Source organism: Manduca sexta, chromosome 15 (assembly GCF_014839805.1).
Source record: "Manduca sexta isolate Smith_Timp_Sample1 chromosome 15, JHU_Msex_v1.0, whole genome shotgun sequence".
Lineage (NCBI taxonomy): Eukaryota > Metazoa > Arthropoda > Insecta > Lepidoptera > Sphingidae > Manduca > Manduca sexta.
The window spans coordinates 2785843-2810804 of record NC_051129.1 but is presented as its reverse complement, the minus strand read 5'-3'; the positions used below and the strand labels follow the sequence as shown (position 1 = coordinate 2810804).

Genomic DNA, 24962 nt, shown 5'->3' with positions numbered 1-24962 from the left:
ATTATAAATTCTTCAGAACTGCCGACTTTTATTTAAATAATTACCATAAGATAGAATGTAGTTCATTAATTTAATTTAAATTCCGTAAATAAATATTTTTATCGGCAGCCAATCTTATATTTTATCTTTTTTAAGAAACGATGAAACAAAAGAATTCAAATTTCGAACTGTTTTTATTTCGAGTACATTATATGTGATTGTATTTAAATTTAATTTTCCCTTACACGTATAACATCACGCCTTTTTACATTTTCACGGGTGGATAGAGGTGTATCAAACCCACATTTCGACGTACATGTTAGATAGAATAAGGCAAGGCTATAACCATTTACTGTGCACAGATTCCAGACTAATACTGAGTCGGAGAATGTCATATAACTGCCCGACACGGGATTCGAACCCAAGATATCGACGCGATAGTGGTAACGCGTACGCAATACTACGAAGTCATTATTAGCGGCAATTTATATTAAATTGGGTGTAATAAATAATATCGTTGGGGAAAACCGTATAATTCGGTCTTATTTCCTTGTATTTATACCTACGAAATTATCGAAATGTCTATGATTTCTTTATCGCTAATTCGTGTAAACAACACCGATACAGGTAACCCAAATTGAAATAAACCCAATTTTCAGTTGAGGATATCGTAATTTTCCTTAAATATATAATCATAGAATAATAAAATAATTAAAAATATTTCTAAATTTATAATCTTAGGTCTAATATTACTTTTTACTTATATTATAAATACGAAAGGTTGTTAAAATGTTTGTATGTTTGTTACAAGTAAACACAGGAACAGCTGAACGGATTTGGATGAAATTTGGCACACGGATAGAGCAAATCCTGCATTATTACATAAGTTACTTTTTATCTAGGTAATTTGCTCCCATAAGCAATATTTGAGATTCTTTATCTGACTTTTGAATAGATGGCGCTAACTTCGTAGAGTTGGCAGTATAGATCGCTACACTGATTTTGGGACTTTTGTAGCGACTCCTAATGAACGTATATAACTAGGACTTCTTAAATTAGATTTAGGTATAATTTGTATTCTTTTCCAGTTTGCTCGATATTGGTTATGGAAGGAGGTTGGAATCAAGTATGTCACCTAGGTCCCTTATCGAAAGAAAAGGTGGGGTGTGTTGGGTTAGCAATAGCTCTAATACCTCCACCGAAAAAAAGTACCTTATCGAAAATCAGCGCTGTAGTATCGGTTCGGGCGTGTGAGCAAGACTTCTAATTCCTCCAAGGAAAAAAGAAAGAAACAAAAAGGTCCCTCATACAAAATCAACACTGCAGTATCGGTTACGCTGTACTGCGATATGAAGCTAAATGAGGGTTCCCCATGTTGGCACAATATCATACATATATTTGTAACATATAAATATATAACCGTGTTATTTTTTTTGTTCCAACAATAAAAACCTTTCTTTCTACTTTTCTTTCTAAATGGCTGGTTATTAAGACCAATCCAAATCATGTGTACGAAATGAAAAGGTATGTTGCGTCAATCCCACTTTCAAGTGGAATGGAGGCAAGTTTTAATTTATATAAGTATATAATATATATAATATAAGCCCTGTATTATATACTGTCCCACTGTTGGACACGGACCTTCTACTACTGAGAGGGATTAGGCCTTAGTCCACCACGCTGGCCTAGTGCAAAAAGGTAGACTGCACCTTTCCTCGAATTTTTTTTTTTTTTTAGTATTCTTAGGCATATACATTTCCTCGTGTTTTCCTTCACCGTTAAAGTTTTAAGGACAAAAGAGAACATGATTGGTGTGATTGGTAGACTTCACACTCCCTCGAAATTCCTATAGAGAACTTCTCAGGTATCCAGGTTACCTCACGATGTTTTCCTTCACCGTTAAAGCAAGCGTATATGGGTAATCGTTACGTAATTATAAAAATAAGAATTAAACGCTCCAACACCATCTGTACTTCGTTAGATGATAATTTATATTATAAAACGGAAAGTCTGCTAATAAAATTTATTAAGTCATGAGAGATAGCGATTTATAGCTTTGATATTTACATACGTAGCATTATTAAATACTGCGAACTTTTACCCGCGGCTCTGTGCGCGGTCAAAGTTCTTTATTAGTGAAAGATTTTTTTAGCGATTCAGAAGTCATAAACGATAATTTTGTTTAATTTTCCATATTACTATAAACTACTTGTGCCCGCGGTTTCGCCCGTGTTGAAATCAATGTGTCAAAAAAAATTTCAACCACAACACAACACAACGACGTGATCTCTTCAACAGTAATCGATATATTGCAGTAAATTTACATAAAACAGTAATCTACTATTCACCTAAACCTTCTTCAAGAATTGTACTACCTTTTAGTAAAAATAGTACAAAAATCCGGTCAGTAGATTTAGAGAAAATCGATCACATACAACCAGACAGGTTTTGGGCACTTTGTTATATAATATGTATACATGTGAAAGTATTACTAACCACATATTTCTAACCACTGAACTGATTTTGATGAAATTTGATCCCGAGAAAGCTTCAAGATCAAGAAAGAACATGGGCTAATTTTTTAAATTAATTACTAACCAAATTCACGATGAAGTCACAAGCAAAAGCTAGTATTAAACTTTCATAAGTATGAAACTAAACCCATTCTTGATAATTAATAATGTAACTGTAGATACATTTTTACGACTAAGATTATCAAGATGATTTATTCGTAGTTAAATTTACGAGGTTTAACTAACAAGGCCATTGGCATGCGGTGCTTTTACACTGAACATGAGAGAAGCGAGCTATTCGTCTTATATCATTCAACTATGCATATAAACCTAATATAAAAACAGATTCTAAATTAGCTGGAACAATTATCAAAAACAATATCACGCCTTATCCCAGAAGGGGTAGATAGAGACACAACTAGTGCCCCGCTTTCCACCATATTTTCCATCCCATGATATGATGGGCGAATCTATTGCAATATCGAACATAAATTCCAAACAACTGATACTGAGCAAAAAACTCGATGCCCGATTTGGGATTCGAACCCAGGACCTCAGAGCAATGTCGAAATATATCTACTCCACCGAGGACCGATACAGTAAGCTATCAGTCACATAAATGTTTTTCGGTTTCACGTCTGCGCGTCGCCTATAGTCAAAGCATCGATTCTATCACAGCTTTCCTTTGGTTTGTAACCAGTTCTTAAACAATTATTTCAGGTACGCTAAACAACGATAAATACCTAATTAATTTTATCGGAGTTCGAAATCGCAACGGTGGCCCATTCACTTGATTAAACATTTCAATAGTTGGAATACTTGTTTATTGATTTATAAAGTCTGATGTTTGTGGTATCATACTGATTTTAAGTACGGCGATAGCCTAGTTGGGTGTGGAACGGACTGCCGAGACGAATGTCCGAAATCAAATCCCAAGGGCCCACCTCTGACTTTTCTAAAATGATGTGTGTATTATTTGTGAGTTATTGCTTGCTTTAACGGTGAAGGAAAACATCATGAGGAATCCTGCATTCATATGAAACTCTCTAAGAATTTTGAGGATGTGTGAAAACCAATCCACACTAGACCAGTGTGGTGGACTAAAGCCTGATCCCTCTCAGTAATGGAGGCCCGTGCCCAACAGTGGGACAGTATATAATCCAGAGCTGATATTATTATATATTACTCCTCTATATGAATTTTAATTGTGTCAAATTTCTCACTTCTCTGTAAGCACAATTTGCTGAAAAAGGAGAACAATTTTCATTACGTCGGGTATCCTGTTTGTTACTTTATTCACGACCTTTTTAAACCCAAGTTTATCTTCAGCTGCTACTATTCAATTTATATCACACACGCGTCTCGTCCCCAAAAGTATAGGCAGAAGCGCCACTTTCCGCCGCGTGTATTCCGTCCCATGATGTGATACAAGCCTATCGGACCTAAATTTCATATTTCGGGCTGATAACGAGTAGAAAAACCCAATATTACGACCCGGAGATTGAACCCGAGGTCTCAGCACTGCAGTCATATCGTAATACAACAATGCTAACAAAGCAATCAATATTAATTTTATATTTTTATGTACATTTCCTTCTTCGGATATGGAGTTGTCTATAACTAGTAATGCAGTGATCTCAGAAGGATATTTCAATAATCACCATCATACCAACCTCGGAAAACTTTAAACACATATAAAACATTCGTCGTATAATCGCATCCGCTTATGAGTCAAACTGTTTAACCGCTTCCGCTCCTCACAAAGGCCGCTAAACTGTTCCCACGCAGTGGAATGCAGGGGCGTTTTCACACTGCGCATATAATTAACCGCTAATGAATTCGTTTGGATGCAAGGCGGTACTCGATCGGAAATGTAACCCTAATTAACGGGATCCGTGATGTTCCATTCACAAGCGAAGTTAGTAAATGTCATGCCGTTTACTTTGTCAACTAACGCATACACTTATTAAAGGCGATTCGTGAAAAAAAACGGATTTTAATCGCTTTTTTTTATATTCATTTTCCGATTCGTTAAACATTTTAATTTTCTCCCGATGTTTCGAAGCCTTCACGGTCACGAGGTGGACTGAGGTGTTGGTTGTTCAAAGTGTCAATAACAATATCCACCTACATTACACAATTATATCAATGGCTTCCACGCATAAGGTTGTAATTTAAAAAGTATAAGTTTATAGGAGATCCGTTTTAATGAACATTATTCGAAGAGCAACATTATTCTTTAGGTTGTTTAACACATTTTTCAACCGCCTAATAAAAAAAATCATAATTCAAAAACATAGATAAAATATGTTTTAAATATTTGTCAAAGAATAGTGTGTATTCTTAGTAAAATCATACTTTTTGATTTACGACCTAGTGAGTAGGAGACATCGATGTATTATTTAAACTATGAAGGCTCTTCGAAATGTCGGGAGGAAATTAAAACATAAACATACTCGATAAAATCCGAAAACTAGTTTTATATCAATGTCTAACATTTAAGTAAAGATAGTAATCATTACGATTCGTTAATTTATAGACCATTTGGAAGAGTTAATTTTTTTCACTGTATTGTCGCCTTGGTCTTGTAGCAACGCTGTGTAGTCCAAAGTCCTGGGTTCGAATTTAAACTTCACAGGACACATTTAATATCGAAAAACGGTGTGGTATTTCTGATAATATTTAGCACAATTGAATTTCAAAAAGATTCATATACATTACAGCTAATATAGCTTGTTGCGTTGATTCCACATTCAAGATAATATCACACAGAATGTTGCCTAAAATCTTTGAACTACTACACCAAATGGCATTTTTTTCACTGATACATATTTACATTATTCTGACTCCTTTAAATTCCTTTTTATCCCAGAATCGAACACACACACACACATATATACACACACGCGCAGAATCGCGAACAAAACACACGCGACATAAAAATAGGATAGTCTATACTACATCTCTACGCTTTACAAAATACTATGTCTTTATTAAAGGCGATGACGACGCGCTGTCTCTGCGCGTACAAGCTTACGTAAACTTACACAGTATCCATCTGTATCGCGTTTACTGCGCGTTATAAATTTTAACGCGCGTTCGCAAATACGCCGTCGGCAACAACCATAGCAACAAAGTGACAGCAATGAAAGCGGTTATCGCGCTTCTTAATCGAGGGTGGGTTTACCATTAATCTAGAGATGCAACTTTGTAATCCGATCCGGTGTTGTACCGACCCATATTCAAGTCAGGAAAATAATTTGTAATTCTGAGTGGCGAGTAGATTATCAAAATAGTAGAGAATTTCCTGTGTTAACGGGAATTTCTTGGCGTAGTTGTGTTACGGTACGACTGCAGTGATGAGGTCTCGGGTTCGATACCCGGGCAGTGATATTAGGTTTTTATATTTGGTAAGCCTGGGGTCTGGCATATTTACCCGATGTGACACAAATTCCTTGACCCAATAACATGTGAAACAAGATAAAAGCATTTTTTTACTAAACCGAGTTAAAAGTGACATTGTATGTGTTCTTTTATTATCCAAAACGAAACTTTAAAACCAAATAAACGCAAAGTTCAATGCTGTAGAGAAAATGAGTATGTAAAAGTGATAACATCTTACATTTTGGAAAAAATATACTAGTATAACATTATAAATATTCTTATAGCTTAAATCCATTCCAATTTCTACAGCTAACGAACAATAAACACAGTTAAAACTTTTGACATTTTATAATTTAAATAGTAAAAAAAAAAAAGTTAAAAGAATTGAAGTAAAATACACTAAGCCATTATATAAGACTGAAATAAGTTTTAGAAATCATTGAATTTAGAAATTATTACAAGTTTGTTAAGTACTGGTAAAACATATTAAATGTGACCCCCTTTTGATCTAAATTTAATTTTAATCAGTTTTTACTGATATCAAATCTATACTTACTATTATATAAAGCTGAAGAGTTTGTTTGTTTGTTTGTTTGTTTGAACGCGCTAATCTCAGGAACTACCGATCCAAACTGAAAAATTCTTTTTGCGTTGGATAGCCCTTTGTTCGTGGAGTGCTATAGGCTATATATCATCACGCTATACCCAATAGGAGCGGAGCTGTAATGGCTAATCTCAGGAACTACCGGTCCAAACTGAAAAATTCTTTTTGCGTTGGATAGCCCTTTGTTCGTGGAGTGCTATAGGCTATATATCATCACGCTATACCCAATAGGAGCGGAGCAGTAATGGCTAATCTCAGGAACTACCGGTCCAAACTGAAAAATTCTTTTTGCGTTGGATAGCCCTTTGTTCGTAGAGTGCTATAGGCTATATATCATCACGCTATACCCAATAGGAGCGGAGCAGTAATGGCTAATCTCAGGAACTACCGGTCCAAACTGAAAAATTCTTTTTGCGTTGGATAGCCCTTTGTTCGTGGAGTGCTATAGGCTATATATCATCACGCTATACCCAATAGGAGCGGAGCAGTAATGGCTAATCTCAGGAACTACCGGTCCAAACTGAAAAATTCTTTTTGCGTTGGATAGCCCTTTGTTTGTGGAGTGCTATAGGCTATATATCATCACGCTATACCCAATAGGAGCGGAGCAGTAATGGCTAATCTCAGGAACTACCGGTCCAAATTGAAAAATTATTTTTGCATTGGATAGCCCTTTATTCGTGGAGTGCTATAGGCTATATATCATCACGCTATACCCAATAGGAGCGGAGCAGTAATGGCAAATCTCAGGAACTACCGGTCCAAACTGAAAAATTCTTTTTGCGTTGGATAGCCCTTTGTTCGTGGAGTGCTATAGGCTATATATCATCACGCTATACCCAATAGGAGCGGAGCAGTAATGGCTAATCTCAGGAACTACCGGTCCAAACTGAAAAATTCTTTTTGCGTTGGATAGCCCTTTGTTCGTGAAGTGCTATAGGCTATATATCATCACGCTATACCCAATAGGAGCGGAGCAGTAATGGCTAATCTCAGGAACTACCAGTCCAAACTGAAAAATTCTTTTTGCGTTGGATAGTCCTTTGTTCGTAGAGTGCTACAGGCTATATATCATCACGCTATACCCAATAGGAGCGGAGCAGTAATGGCTAATCTCAGGAACTACCGGTCCAAACTAAAAAATTCTTTTTGCGTTGGATAGCCCTTTGTTCGTGGAGTGCTATAGGCTATATATCATCACGCTATACCCAATAGGAGCGGAGCAGTAATGGCTAATCTCAGGAACTATACCGGTCCAAACTGAAAAATTCTTTTTGCGTTGGATAACCCTTTGTTCGTGGAGTGCTATAGGCTATATATCATCACGCTATACCCAATAGGAGCGGAGCAGTAATGGCTAATCTCAGGAACTACCGGTCCAAATTGAAAAATTATTTTTGCATTGGATAGCCCTTTATTCGTGGAGTGCTATAGGCTATATATCATCACGCTATACCCAATAGGAGCGGAGCAGTAATGGCAAATCTCAGGAACTACCGGTCCAAACTGAAAAATTCTTTTTGCGTTGGATAGCCCTTTGTTCGTGGAGTGCTATAGGCTATATATCATCACGCTATACCCAATAGGAGCGGAGCAGTAATGGCTAATCTCAGGAACTACCGGTCCAAACTGAAAAATTCTTTTTGCGTTGGATAGCCCTTTGTTCGTGGAGTGCTATAGGCTATATATCATCACGCTATACCCAATAGGAGCGGAGCAGTAATGGCTAATCTCAGGAACTACCGGTCCAAACTGAAAAATTCTTTTTGCGTTGGATAGTCCTTTGTTCGTAGAGTGCTATAGGCTATATATCATCACGCTATACCCAATAGGAGCGGAGCAGTAATGGCTAATCTCAGGAACTACCGGTCCAAACTAAAAATTCTTTTTGCGTTGGATAGCCCTTTGTTCGTGGAGTGCTATAGGCTATATATCATCACGCTATACCCAATAGGAGCGGAGCAGTAATGGCTAATCTCAGGAACTATACCGGTCCAAACTGAAAAATTCTTTTTGCGTTGGATAACCCTTTGTTCGTGGAGTGCTATAGGCTATATATCATCACGCTATACCCAATAGGAGCGGAGCAGTAATGGCTAATCTCAGGAACTACCGGTCCAAACTGAAAATTTATTTTTGCATTGGATAGCCCTTTATTCGTGGAGTGCTATAGGCTATATATCATCACGCTATACCCAATAGGAGCGGAGCAGTAATGGCAAATCTCAGGAACTACCGGTTCAAACGGAAAAATTCTTTTTGCGTTGGATAGCCCTTTGTTCGTGGAGTGCTATAGGCTATATATCATCACGCTATACCCAATAGGAGCTTAGCAGTAATGGCTAATCTCAGGAACTACCGGTCCAAACTGAAAAATTCTTTTTGCGTTGGATAGCCCTTTGTTTATGGAGTGCTATAGGCTATATATCATCACGCTATACCCAATAGGAGCGGAGCAGTAATGGCTAATCTCAGGAACTACCGGCCCAAATTGAAAAATTATTTTTACATTGGATAGCCCTTTATTCGTGGAGTGCTATAGGCTATATATCATCACGCTATACCCAATAGGAGCGGAGCAGTAATGAAAAATGTTGCAAAAACGGGGAAAAATTATTAGTTTTGAGAGCTTCCGTTGCGTGCGCTGCGTAAACAGTTAAAGTTATGCAACAATGATGTATCACGGGAGTGTTCCTCTTAAAAACTTCGAAAAAATATATTATAAAACAAAGTCCCCCGCTGCATCTGTCTGCCTGAACGTGTTAAACTCAAAAACTACTCAACGTATTAAGATGAAATTTGGTATGGAGACAGTTTGAGACCCTGAGAAGAATATAGGCTCCCGGGAAACTACTACTTTTATAACGGAAAACTTTAGCCTGAAAAACTTTATAACGCGGGCGGAGCCGCGGGCAAAAGCTAGTATTATATATAAGTAAATTTCAAAAGGATAGTTAGCCCTACTTTTTGCTCTAACAGTGTTTTAATTAATGGGTTTGAAATACATTAAATTACAACTTAAAATTTAAAAACTTTTTTACTCGAATTGACACTACACTTATTACATTTTACCCATAAGCAGACGATATATATACCGAAATAAGTCCGGCTTTAAATCATACAATATCCAACGCAAGCCGGCCGAGGGCTTGCACCCGGGGCAGTTTATCACACGAAGCCGTTATCTTTGTAACTGCGATCCGCTCTGTTTAGCACAGGTGCGCCCTTCCCGAGGTCGATGAACGCTTTGTCTATAATTAATGGAATTCGCGGATGAAAAGTTGCGGGAGAAATACGTAATACTGTAACAGAAATGTACTATAATAGGAATGCATGTCTTTGGGTGTTTGGGTCATCTCGTTGGTTCATTTATAAAATAATTTGCTTTTGCTCGCGGCTTCGCTTGCGTGAGAGTTTTCACGGATTAAAGTTCCGCTATATATTTTCTTTATCTAACATAAAGTTTGAAGTTTATTTTAGAGAAAAAAATCGATTACTGGCGACAAAAGTTTAAATCCGATTTAAAATTTTATATTTGATCAGTCACTTTTGTGGCTGACTATACAAACATGACGAACTTCGACAAAATTAAAGTGTTTGTATGTAAGAGGTAGAAACCATCAGGAAAATAAATTTAACAGAAACAGTTAAAATTGTGACAGCGGGGAAACACTCCAATGTCGAAACACCGCGTCACCAAGTACAGTCACAAACATTCGCCCTTCTTACTTCGTTGCTAGCAATATAGTTAATGAATGAACTCAGTGCATGAGTTAAAGGTGCGAAAAAATGAAAGCAAAAATTAAACAATTGTTATATATGAAAAAAAATTGCCTATAGCTCTTAGGAGTAATTTTTAATTATAAAATAATAAAAAACAGTCCTGAAATCCTGAGATTAGATTTAAAACAAACAAACTCTTCAGCTTTATATACTAGTAAAGACAAAGTACGCGCTCCACATGCACTGAACATTTGAATTATCTCCAAATCTCTTCTGACTTAACTGTTAATAAGGGCAGTTTCCTATTTGCTAATAATTACCGTAAAACCACGGTTTTACCGTTCACGATCCGGGTGGCGGTCCATTAGACACGTGTGTCGGATTTTAATTGGGATCGATGTACATACATTGATAGCGGATCTGTGTTCTGATCCTATCCACGCCTTGGTGTACACCGTTTAGAAAGGTCCGTTTACGAAGAGGAGATTGGGGGTATAGCGACACCTGAATAACTGACCATTGATAGAAAAAAAATGTGAAGTGTTAAATAATTATGTGTGTTAATGAATGTAAAGTATTTTAGTTATTTTTTTTTTTATATGATAAAGCAGCTAGTGTGCTTTGTATCGAAATATAATGTTGTTACTCGACGTTCGGAGAAATATGCCAAAATTAATTTATTCAGATGCAAACAACTGACTAACTTCACAATCTAGTTTCACGTCAGGAAAACATAACCTTTAAGTTCTCGTCTGGCAACACCGAGCGAACTGTCACTCTCTCTCTCTCTCTCTCTTACCCTGTCGTAAGCGCATTTTATTGTAATTTATAATTATTATATTATTATAGTAATTCGAGCAAAACACCGAATTTTAATGCTCCAATGTATATATAATTATACGTACGCCTTTATCAGTTGATATTCCGCCCAAATTCATATTCCACAAAAACCATTGACTTACTATCTGTTTTCTTTAGGCCTTCAACTAAATCGTTTATCGCAAACGTCCTAAATCCCCAACCTCCCCACTTCACAGGCAATTATTCGGTGCTAACAATCCCGCATGTCAGTCGCATGTAACGCCATAAATACACTATAAATTAGTTGGCATCGGATCTGCGCCGGCGCATAGTTATCGTAAACCTACATTAGGGTCTATTACTGTCCGCAAACGATTTAGAAGGGCGATTCTGGATGGAAACAACAGTTAGTCGTTAGTGTGGATATGTTAAGACCCTTTTGACGTATTACGTCACACATGTTTAGAGATTATTTGTCTGATACTAGCTAGCGGCTTCGCCTGCGTGAAGAAATTTTCCGGGATAACCCACTATATATTTTTCCGGGATAGTAAGCTTTTAACATTCTCAGGGTCTTAAACTATCTCCATATCAAATTTTATAAAAATCCGTTCAATACATTTTGAGAAAATTGATAACATACAAACAGACAAAAAGGGGACTTTGTTTTATAATATGTATAGATTGTGTATAGTTTAGTCAAAATAATAATGACTAAAGATCATTCATTCGTTAAAAAAGATATAAAAATTGAATTTAAAAGGTATTAAATCACCTCACATGTTCTTATCCAGACAAAATAAAATACTAGGAATTTCGTTTCAACATGTCACCCCTATAATCCTCCATTACAAATGTCACGGGAAAAAATAAAAACTTCACAGATTTATTGCATACTACATGCATAAATCTGCATCAGTAACTTTGCGCATATAAAAATACTAGACCTTAATACGCAGGCGCAAACATATTAAACGTATACTAAAATAAGAATAAAAGAATTCAAAATGTAGGATGCTGGCTGGTTGAACGCTGTTACTTTTTCAAATATCTTGTACTTAAAGAAGTTTCACTTCAATAATTAAATGCAACGCCTTTTCGATAATTTAATAATCTATATTTATATATAAAGATGAAACCCTATTTCCCTTGGTCACGCCATCACACCTGAACGGCTGGACCGATTTCACTAATTTTTTTTTTGTTATCTTTGTTATTGTCAGCACAAGGTTCTTATGAAAGAAAAAATTCAAAAAATCGCGCCGACAATTAGAAAATTTAACAAAAATATTAATTTTATATAACTGACAATTATTATAAGACGGGACAACGTCTGTCGGGTCAACTAGTATTGAATAATACCAAATACTTTCTTACCTGCTTCGTTCTACCGATGACTCACAATTTCCTAATACATGAGTAGAATGATTACAGGCCGAACGCCCTTCGTTGCGCAATATTAACTGCAGATCATTACCAGCACTGGATAAGGGCGCGGTCAGATGTGGGCTATGTTGAGTAGGCGGGGGATTTATGGACATACAGTAAGCTTAGACCAGTGGACATTTTAGATGCAATTTATTGGTTATTAATTATATAGTTACATTCAATAAAATAATAATATTTTTTTATTGTAAATAACCGAATTTGTTTACAATTTCAATGGTTACAAATTACAAGATTATTATGAAAAACAAAAAAATAACATATTTGCCAGGGGTACCCAAACTAGGCCTGTACCTTGGGATACCAGAAACAATTTAAATATAAAACATAATTAGGTTTACCATAACTTGTTTGCTAGGTAAGTACTAACAATACATAAAATTAAATAAATAACAAAATTGAGTGAGGTAAGAACTTTAAAACATAATAAGGTATAAAGGTAGCAAAATACTATCTTATAATTTATTTATGACGTTACATAACAATAATTCGTTTCTTCATAATTCAAATTTAAGAGCAAGCTAACAATTGCATTTTTTATTTTATTAGGACAACCATTCTTAATGTTAGTGTTTTGAGATTATTATTAATATCAATAATACTTGTCGGAGTGAAACTATTTACTTTGTTATTTTTTTACATGACTGGTAAAGTATCACCGGTCTATATTTATTTATTCCGACAGTTACTCAATTATTGAAAGACTTCTTTACTTCACTAACAATTTACTGCATAGTAACACTAGCGGAATACATAATGTGCTAGGTTCGAGCGTCGAAACAAGACTGCTGAAGACTTCTACAAGAATCATACAAGACTTCTACAGCAGTCAACCTCCCTCCTTTTCTAATACTTCCTCGATGTAATCGAGGCGCCAGTATCGCTCCGGAAATTCACCAATTCAACGAATAACGAGGTGCTGCGGCGACATACTATTGTTTTCATAATGATGCTTCAACGTCTCCCAGTGACTGTTGGCTGAGTTTTGTTATCCATTATTAGATTGCTCTCAGCATGGTCGCTTAATTTTCAAGGGTTGCGAGCGCCTAAAGCTCTCATCCAAAAGTCTGATATGTTTGTATAAATCGGCCCCTGCCAGGCTAACAAACGTTTAGTCATAAAAATAAAAACTGTTTTATTTTATTATAAACTGATTTTGCTTACTTCGCCCACGTGATGGAGTTCTTCTGGGATTAAAAGTCCAAACATATTTTCAAATAAAAGTGGCCTTATTCAGAGTCTACGAACTATCTCCATGACGAACTTCATAGCCCTAAATAAAAATTCGCGACAGCATAAATCTACCTTTTATGTGGAAACCACTATGACAAAAATAGTGAGCCATAAACATAATTAAATCGGATACTTTTTTTTATAATACACAAGCGGGACTTTTATCCCGGAAAACACCTTCACGCGGGCGAAGCCACGAGCAAAAGCTAGTACTGTATAATTCTAAGTAAATATTGTTGCCAATGTGAGCGCGGCGCTAAAGTTCAGGCGTACCCGATCATTAAATAAAAATGATAAAAATGAAGTTATAAATAACAAAATGCTCGCTATTATTAGCGCCATGACAGTACAATAATGACATCATTCCTTTCCATCACACGTCAGTAAGAGTAATAACGTTATCACTGCATAATAATACACCGGATTAATGTATTCCAAACATATTTGTTGTTGGTGATTAAGGCTTATGTTGTAGCGCGAGCGATGCTATAAAGACTATTTTTTTTTTTTAATTTAATTACCTCTTGTGTGACGGGTAATGAAATGATAGGGTGGACACGGGTTTATCCACTTGGAAATAAAGGTAATTAATAATTATTTGCTTTGATTGCGTAGCGAGCATTAATAGCTATCAATCGTACACTACTATTTAAATTTTATTTACATTTTTACTTTCTGATATTTGATTAAAAAAACAAAACATATACATATCACGCCTTTATCTCCGAAAGGGCAGGCAGATATGCAATTAGAACACCTACTTTTCACCTATGTTCTGTCACATAATGTGATAAAGGGCGAAACTATCGCCATATGGGGAAGAAATTCCAGACTCCTGGCTGACACTGACCAGAAAAACCAAAAACCACTTCGCCCGACCGAAACATCAGATTCTAAATATTAAATAATTTACGTATTACCCAAAAAGTTTTCTATACATCTGCAAAAAATGCAGACATTTTCAAATACTGTAATCTTCGTTAGGCGTATTTAAATATCTCAGAAATAGGAATCATAGCTTCATCTGGAACACTAACCTAATCTCCTTGATAATAACCTGGTGTGAAGTCATGAGATCTAATTTTAGTAGTGATGGATTTTTGATTGGCTCTCTACGCATGACTATCCTAAACTCCTAACTATGTTTTAATGTACTAGCAATTAATTTCTAACGAGTATTTTGGATTTTGAAGATCTGTATCGAAATTTAATCTCCTATCCTTTGTTAATTAAGTTCAGGCCGGCATAATTGTATCAACTGATGTAAGGTAATCATCTCTCGTCAGTCGACATTCTATTGGACTCCACTCTACTTATCAGATGCAGTGAAGTCATTTTTCTGTGTCCATATAAAAATAAAGGAAAAAACTGGGAGCTAGGAATAAAAAACTGTAGTATTTTGTTTTTCTTTTAACAACTTTGGAACGTCTTTATTATTTTGGCATGATAATCGAATTACCGTATGTGGCAATGGAAGTTTAGATAAGTATATATTTTAAAAGAGTTTAGAAAGCGTTCTAGTTTTTTTAAGTATATAACTGATAAAAATCACCATTTTTCTATTAATATTATTTTGTTGTGATAAATTTAACAAAAATATTTCCCCTAAAAACATAGCCACAATTAACACATTTTCGATATAAAATATAAAACCGTTTATAGAAAACCATTCTTCCTGCTACGTCATCTTCGCTTATCTCCATCCGAGCCAGCGACTTCCCGCCATTACTTTCGAACGACACTACATTCCAGTAATATCCAGACAGTACAAACTCCGATAGCCATAAACGTGACTGTTCCATCTCACCCGCATATCCCCCGCCTTATCTCTAATGTCACGTTTAGAAAATGTTTTAGAATAAATTCTATGTCTTATAAAATCGTGGGAACTTATAACAGAATTAATTAGCCATCCGCCATGTTTGGGTTTTACGGTAATTTTCACTGTATTCAAATATGAATGACTATATTTGGTTTATGACCAGCTCGCCGTATAAATTGTTCTTTGTTGGCATGCAAATTGTATGCGATTAGGATTTATTGGCAATGCCTGCAGAAATGGATTAACTGGCGGCCATCTTGTGATGTCACAGAAAATGGCGGCATTGTGCAGTTTAAATGGAGAGATGAATATATTGTAATTAATTAGGTACTACCTTTTTTGCTTCGATATTTATCTAATTTATATAAAACATTGTTTGCTAATGACCAATAATTTAAATTTGTAAATTTATAACATAAACAAATATGTTTTGAAGCAAAAAGTTTGTTTAATAAAAATAAATGCCAAAGCAACGTAAACCTGTAGTACAAAATCTCATAAAAAACAGACATTAAAAACGTGTAAACATTTCGAAGGAACATAAATTTTATGACGAATAAATTCACAAACAATACATCGACGTGTTAGTCATGAAATGATTTTTGGATATTGAAATAACAAATCACGTAGATATGCGAAATGTGTCCGAACTCTGAACGCATTCGGCGTCATTGACCGAAACAATACTTAAACAATAGCACGTTTAAAATATTTTGCACTATTTGGTACAAGGGACATGTTTGCATATACACAGAATATTTATTTAGTGTCGATATCATGTGTTAAAATCGAATTAATATATTGAAATTAAATAGATAGCAAAATAGCATCATTGCACCTGATGGTAAGACGTCCAAAAAATATAATTTATATTTATTTGACCATTGTTCTTTCTCCAGGGTCGCGTCGTTCCAGACGTACGATTCGCATTGGCTAGATAAAAATCAAAGGTGATAAAAAATCATTAATTTGACTCCAATTAAATTCCATAATATTATTTAGCTACTAGGAGATAACATTCCTAATAATGACGCTTTTTCCTCAAATAAATTTTGTCTCTCTGAAAATAAGTATCCAAATATATAACATGATTTTTATTACTAGTTACATAACTATTTAAACCTTAAATTTAATTCGTATATTAAAAACGTAAATTTGTATGAGCTAGTCTAAAACTATAGGAATTGTACAAAAACCAATTCAACTCTATCTAAGCACAATGAATTCATTAAATAAGAAATACTTCCAAGCCCCGTGCAAATGCTCTCTAATATAATTAAGAAAGTGCACTAAACAATTGTAAAATACAGTTATCGCTGGCTTCGCTGACACAGACCGCGTTGAACCTTCGGAATTCTCGAAATGCCAGCAATCGCCCGCTCCTGGGCTATTTCTTGACCCGGCCCTCGATTGTTTGAATACCGTTAAGGTAAATAATTTAGAGATCTTGCATACAAAGTTTGCAATGCGCTAAGTGTTATATTAGGTTGGAGAAAAGTTTCTTGGCGTTTTATATGAAAATTAAGATTCCTTTTTCTATGTTTGTTTACATTTACAATATATATGTGCCATTTTGTTCGATGATTTTCTACCATTTTAAGGAAGTGTTATGATCCCGTTGTTAAGAAATTTTGGGATTTCTGATAAAAAAAAATGTGACTAGTAGTTTTTATTATAACATTATAAAATGTCTCGAATTACTTCATTAGTTTCACTCATGTTAACAGAAAGAAAATTTTTTGAAAATAACATTTTGCTTTTTTTTCTTCGTCCTTAGAGGATGGCTATAGTCTTACGACCATACTGCCTAGTCTTGCGTATTTAACAATATTTTGCTAACTTGTTTCTTTTTTTGAAATGCAACCTTTTTAATTTTATCAACACCAGCCAGATACAAATAGTATAACCAAAGAGGTTTTATTACAAATTTATACAAACTATATGGGAAAAGACTTTACCCCGACTTATATACAGTTAAGTATGCAGATGTATTGGTAATGAGTATTAAGAACTTAACGCATTTTATATAAAGGTATTTAAAAGTTAGCTTTCTGTCGTGAATAAAAATAGTTAGTAGTGCGCAATAATTGTTCAGAGGGCATTGCCTACCTCGATGGGGTAATTGTAGATATTGCCCATTAGAAGTCCCGGATTAGAATCCTGGGTCGGATATAGTGATATTGGATACTGTTCCGTAGTTACCCGACGTCTGGAATTTGTGCCTGATATGTGAATAGGCTCGTATCACATCATGGGACGGAACATACATGGCGAAAAGTAGGTGACGTGGTTTTACCTCAGATTTCGGGGGTAAACGCGTGATGTTTGTCTGTTAATACGTTTAATGGGCATCATGAAACTTGACTTGTAAGATCTCTTAGGATAATTAAGGCAATCCAACACCACACAGTTTTTCTACTTATTTATATCTTTTAGATTTTGAAAGTACAAGCTCATGCCTTTATTTTCGAATAGTTAGGCAGAAACAATTATTGCATCTACCATAACGTTAAGCATACGTCCCCATCACCATAATATGGCAGTAGGACAAGTCATCAACAATTATATTTTAAATACTAGTATATAACATTTTGAACCTATTATAAACTAAACAACCCATAAGCAATATACCATAGACATTGGCAGTATCCCGCAGATCAGATAATGGGCTCATTAGTACCGTTCATGTAATTCCAATAGGCAAAACTGTCACGTTGGACGCACGACGAGTTGTCTTTGCTAAGGAAAAATATAACATAGACTCGAGTCTTAACTAAAATTAAAAAAAAAATAACGAAAGTTTTTTTTTGAAAATCTTAATCGAAATTTGAATTGGATACTAAATAATCGTTTTCAATTGTCATTTTAGAGACGATATTAATTAAACAATGCATATTATAAAAAATGCTGTTCTATAAACTATCTGAAGGAAATACAAAATTATGTTAATAGATTTACTTATTAATTGAAAACAATAAAATGATGTAATCGTCCAAATATTCTAATTCAAAAAGTTCCTATTTCCGGCACTAAATATCAATAATACATGCAATTATTTGACGTATTTATTTAACTAGCATCCATTCGCAAAATTAATTTATATGATTAATAACACTCATAGTCCCATGTCCGCCAATCCATCACTTCTGATCAGACGCCGATACAATGGGTATTGTGTTCAATTCTCGGCGCATGCTCATTAATCGTTGGGTAATTCCGATTGAGACATAAGGTAAATGCACTTATCAAGGACTGCGTTTTTATCATATCAAAACATCATGAGGCAATTTAAATACCTCAGAATTCTTAATAAAATGAATTTCGAGTAAAGTTGAAGTCTGCCTTTTGGCACTAGGCCAGCGTGGTAGAGTAAGGCTTATCCCCTCTCGGTAGTAGAGGAGGTCCGTGCCCAGCAGTACAGTATATTATAACTAAGGACTGGTGTTATTATAATGTTATTATTTATTAATAAAATTGGCATCAAATTATATGTTTTAATAGATGTGTATCCATTTATTTGTCAAATTTTATAACTCAATAAATAATTCGCTATGCTAGTAATGTTATGTACCAAAAACAAGTATTTAGTCATTAGAATCATCAACATCAGCCTATATCTTTGTCCAGTGCTGGACATAGGCCTCCTCCAATATGCGCCATTTTACCCTGTCAAATTAATAGTTGTCATTAAATTACTATCGAATATAGGTATCTCTACCCTACAATGTAATTGAATCGATTGCTGCAATCGATCTAATTGATTTGCGCACGGCTCACGGCATTTATTTATTACTAACAATACTTATTTCTTTCCAAATTCCTTTTTATTACCTGCCAGTGCTCCCACGAATTTATTATTTAATTGTTACAATTTAAATCTGTTAAATCGATTAAGTGATTGTTATAATCGTTTGATGTGAATAATTATTCTGATGGACAAGATATATAATTGGTTATAAAATAATACGGGATTTAGTATTTTAACGTGGAGGCTTAGAGAAACCGTAACCATACATTTCGCTATTTAATTGCCGTTTATTGATAGATGTTATCCGTCGTTAAAAACTGAAAAAGTAATCATAATCCTAGGAATAGTAAGGGGAATTCCGAACTTGTCACAATCACACTAACCACAAAGAACGCAATACCAAATAGTTGTAGTTAGTTATTCTATAGTTCTTACTGGTTCACATAGAAAGAAACTACAAAGTAATAGCTCATTACATGTTAATACTAACAAGGAAACCATAAGGTGAGTAAAACAAAATTATCTACAAATTACAATGTAATTTGCAGATTGAGCGATAAAAAATATCACGTAACTGTTACGCAGCCGCCATTATGTACTTTACACGTACTCACCCACATCGATTAATCGATTGCAACGATATATTGCGTCAGTAATCGATTCCGACTATCAGCATTCCTGGCCCTATTGTTTCATGCGTAAATCATGTTGAATTTTCAACTCTCTTTTTACGAAACAAGTTCGTTATTTGAATGAGCTTTAAATTCGTTCAAGGTTCCGTTGAGTTTCGATTTCATTTATTCCGTTTACTTGGAAAGTTGAATGAACAGTTTTTTATACAAATGATGCGAATGATATTTTTTTTAATATTTTGATTTTCTTACATATTTAGATCAATAATTAATTTAAATTATGTAAATGTATCATACGTTTTTGAAATATTTTTGTTATAGTAACTAAATCGTTTTAAAATAGACGAATGTTAGACAGTGAAATTAAAATATTTTTGAGGTTTTATCGCGATTTTTATAATAATTTTCTCCGGAAGTTTTAAAGACTTTGCAGCCTTTGTGGTAACGGAGCCAACTGAGGTGTTGGTCATCCGCAAAGTCAAAGTTACAATATCTACCTTCATTTAACAATTATAGAATTTTTTTATTTTAGCTGTTGACGGTATGATAAAATCAGAAAATATTTTCATTTCAATATTTTACAACGAAAACTCGGCAACAAAATGTCAGTATCTACTCTTCACAGACCATTTTCAAATCTTCCTAAGCATGACAGCTCTACATTTTAATAAGACCTCTATTAACTCGTTACCTTGCCAGATTTGCTACTACTTCTATGTGCTACAAACTATATAATGATAAATGTCAGATTATAACAGCTGACACAACTAGAAAGCGACATTGCTAGCGTAATTTAAACTAGACCTAAATAGAATACATTAAAAGTCTAAAATACGATTACAGAACTCTCCAATCACTAGATTTACAATGAATTATAAATAGATATTCACAGTATCTGGGCACGTAACGTAGTCCAAATAGAAACCTAACAGAGAAAGTCAAAACCGTTGTTTTATACGCAACTTTTCCTGTATATTATATAAGAAATTCCTTTGAGACATGATGTAAGTTGTGGTAGATTGTCTCTGCCCTTTAGTGAATAATTATAATACATACTTTCATATCACTTTACATTATTTCCTACAACCGAAATATTTGGAATACAACTCTAATCAAAATATATACCTCTATAAATAATAAGAATTCTCTCGGCTGTTAGAATTCGAATCGACCTTTATATCATTATCATGAAGATGCTGACTGCTAAACTTCTTCAAACATTTCCAAACCGACTTGTTGACGCCATCATGCTAGTAATATAAAACCGCCTTCAAAAATCTCTATAAACCAAAAAGTAATTTATCATAATAAAATATACTGATTACCAATATTGGAGTCGTTAGTAATTAAAATTGAATTTTGTACATTGTTTTCGTATATATGTTTAAATATTCATCAAGCAAATTAATTAGAACCTCCTTTTTAAATTAAAAATATACTACAAATCTATGAGCAATAAAGTCCAGTACTGATTGCCTTGTAAGAAACCTAGAACATGTAAATAAACAAAGTACTACAAATCTATGGGCCATAAAGCCCAGTAAAAGTATCGTAACAAACGATGCCGCATTGAGGTCAATGCCACACATTGTGAGATGTTCACATTGTTAACACTGACCCATTGCACTCACATAAAATTTAATGCACTCGTTCATCTATTCGAGACGGATTTGTACTCGTGTTGCGCAATTATAATTTAACTAGCGACCCGCCCCGGCTTCGCACGGGTGCAATATTCCTCCACTATTTAATGGATGTTATTATACATATAAACCTTCCTCTTGAATCACTCTATCTATTAAAAAAAAACACATCAAAATCCGTTGCGTAGTTTTAAAGATTGAAGCATACAAAGGTAGGGACAAAGAAAGCGACTTTGTTTTATACTATGTAGTGACTAGCTATGCCCGCGGCTTTTCCCGTGTGGAAATCAGCGCGTCATTAAGTATTTCACACGTAAATCCCGACCCACGAGATTTTTTACAACCACGACCTCTTCAACAGTAATCGTTATATTTCAGTCAATACATAAAACCGTAATGTACTATGAACCTATACCTTCTCCAAGAAATGCACTATCTTTTAGTAAAAACCGTACAATAATCTGTTCAGTAGATTTTGAGAAAATCGAACACATACAGACAGCTTTGAGGACTTTGTTTCATATGTATAGATGTGGTAATCGATTAATTAAAATTAAAGCATAAAGGTCTTCAGTGACGAAGGATCCTGTAACCCGATAACCCGTAAAAATCCGTCGTATGCTGTTACTTAAGATATTATTTGAGATGTTGGTATGTTTATAAAAGAGGTACGACCTCAAGATGCTAACTTTAATTTGCGCGAGATCCGCGTCTGCCTACCATTTCAGGATAAAATACATAAATGTTTATGTGATTTCTTTTAACTTTTGTTGCTTGTACCACTAGCTAGGTAGGGGTGTAATGCTTATAATTATTTTATTAAAATAGGCCCTTACTTAGGTCTGTCCCGAGAATGACGAGACGAGTTTGCTGTTCGCCTGATGGTAAGCGATACGACCGCCCATAAACAGTAGAAACAGCACCCAATACCTTGAATAACAAAGTAGTGTTTGGTATTCCACTATGCTCGCCATCCTGAGTCATCAGATGTTAAGTCTTATTATGCCTAGTAGTTACACTGACTATAATGTTCTTCAAACCGGAACACAACAGTGACTACACACTGCTGCTTGGTAGAAATAGACATCGCGGTAGTACCTACCCAGGCGGACTCTCACGTTTGATAGAACTACCACCAGTAAATACATCTTACGGTGGTCAATTTATGACATTGACATTTTACTAATCGCAAACACCCTTCTCTATTAAGTGTTCAACATATTTACGCCTACTTAAATCATAATCAAACATAGCAATCAATTTTACTAATACTCCAACTATTGTTCCAAGACCCTGAGATGTCAGTTTAGTTTTTATCGAATTGTATCGCGGCCTAAATTGATATGAGAGAATTTAAACAAATATACTTGTGAAGTCTAATCCTATACAAAGGGAAAATTATATGTAGTATGCTTGACAAAACAATTCTATAAAAAGGAAAATTAATAAAAAGTATGCTTGATAAAAAACACACACAGCACGCATTTATCCCCGAAGGGGTATGCAGACGCGCAATTAGGGCACCCACTTTTCGCCAAGTGTGTTCCGTCCCATGATGTGATAGGGCGAGCCTATCGCCATATCTAGCACAATTGATAAAACAATTCTAGAAAAAATCGTTTCGTTCTTCCTTTATTGCTGATTTCTTCCGATTTTTCAATAAAACTGTATTCAGTTCAACAAACAAGATTTTAAGAGAGCTTTTTTTATATTCAAGTACATTCTAACTGAATCGGAAATTGCGTTGCTCACATAAAATTAAATTTATATCAGAAGTATGGATATTGTTATCTAAAACAAGTATTGTTCTACTTGCAAAACCAATATTAAGTTCTTACAATTAATGTTACAAAAAACATTAAGATTAAGATCATATTTTTTGTTCACGGCTAATTTCAGCAATTGACGCCCATTATGTTCTTTGTAATGGAATTCCTAAATAAGATTTTTATCAATAACCTGCCACGTCTCGTTCATAATTAGAATAAAAACACGATAATAGCCAACTTCCTCTAGGCTATATCCTAGCGTTAAAGGTTAATAATGAACGCAAAAAATACATTATCGCTCCATTTAACGCCTATCGAACGATCAAATTCAGTCAAATCAATCATAGATCCACGAAGTTTTGAATAACAAGGTCTGCAAAAAGGTCAATATTAACCTATTTTTTTTTTATTACAGACTGGCCGAAAAAAAACCAAATGTCTGGAACGCGATAACGATGGCTGAATTGTGATGTGCCTTAGTGAATAATGTTGTAGTTGTTCCATTTTTGAATTTTGGACAATGAACACAAGTGAATCGTAGTAGAAAGTTATAAATATGGCGCACAAAGTGAAGAACAATCATTACGTGGCCACTCATAGGTCAGGAGTGGACTCTCCGTCATCTGGAGGGTATATACACAGAGCATCGTCAAGAGATGAGAATGACAGCCATCGAGCACCTTCGGAGAGGACCTTGTCTGAGTATACGGTAAGATGTTTTGTTATTTACCAATTATTGATGTAGGACCCTTTTTTATTTTATACAGACATGAAAAAGTAACCCCACCGCACCTGATGGTAAGTGATAGGGGTCTAATTGAATGTCGACTGACGAGAGATCATTAGTCCTCGATGGTCGACAGAATTATGCCGGCCTGTTGGAGCCGGATATACACAGGCTGATCCCGGAACGCGACACACTTACGTGGGCTACTATGGCGGGTGTTAACAACTTGGTCGCACTTGCACGTGTACGGTGGTCGCTATCAGGGCGAATATAAAATATATCTCCACCATCAGGTGGTAGGATATACCTTATATATTTTTTTATCCTACATCCTTACAAATCGCTAATCACATGTAAACACCGCAATTAAGTACTTCTTTTGGAACTGTGGATATTTATGTACTTCGTCATATCCTCGTGATCGTTAACCGATTTATGTAAAAAATGCACTTACTAAAAGAAATATGTATTGAAATTCCTGTAGTCATTTTAGGTAAATGCAAACAGATAAACAGATTTTACTGTATACACGATATTTAGAAAATATATTCAAACCCTGTAAGAAGCTATTTTCATTTTGAACGTATGCAAAATTTCCACCCTCTATTTACACAGAATCCAAATATAATTAGTAATACACAAATACCACAATACACACGTAACCAATTCGGAATAGCATAACAAACATCACAAACGCAATACATTATTACCGTACGACTCAAAACAAAACCCTATTTTCATCACATGAAAGATATTTATCAAACATTTTAGTAATCGTAAACTGTTGAAAGATAGCACTTGTTGACGCTGACGTCAAAGGGTTCAAGAAATAGTAATAATTATATTTATACTAACACAACATTACCCAATTATATAAGTTAATGACGTAATTAAACATCCTGTAGTTTATAAATAGGAGTGAATTGCGTCTCGATTAC

General features: G+C 34.9%; 1 protein-coding gene across 5 annotated transcripts in view; it reads left to right on the top strand.

Moving 5' to 3' along the window:
- Positions 1 to 24962, top strand: part of LOC115453665 — a 157861-nt gene that overhangs the window by 99462 nt on the left and 33437 nt on the right. For all 5 annotated transcript variants that reach the window (XM_037438742.1, XM_037438737.1, XM_037438741.1 and 2 more), the window contains one exon: positions 23713 to 24006. In XM_037438742.1, coding sequence (XP_037294639.1) covers positions 23854 to 24006 — 153 coding nt within the window. In that variant the 5' untranslated portion in view covers positions 23713 to 23853. The remainder of the gene's footprint in view (positions 1 to 23712; positions 24007 to 24962) is intronic.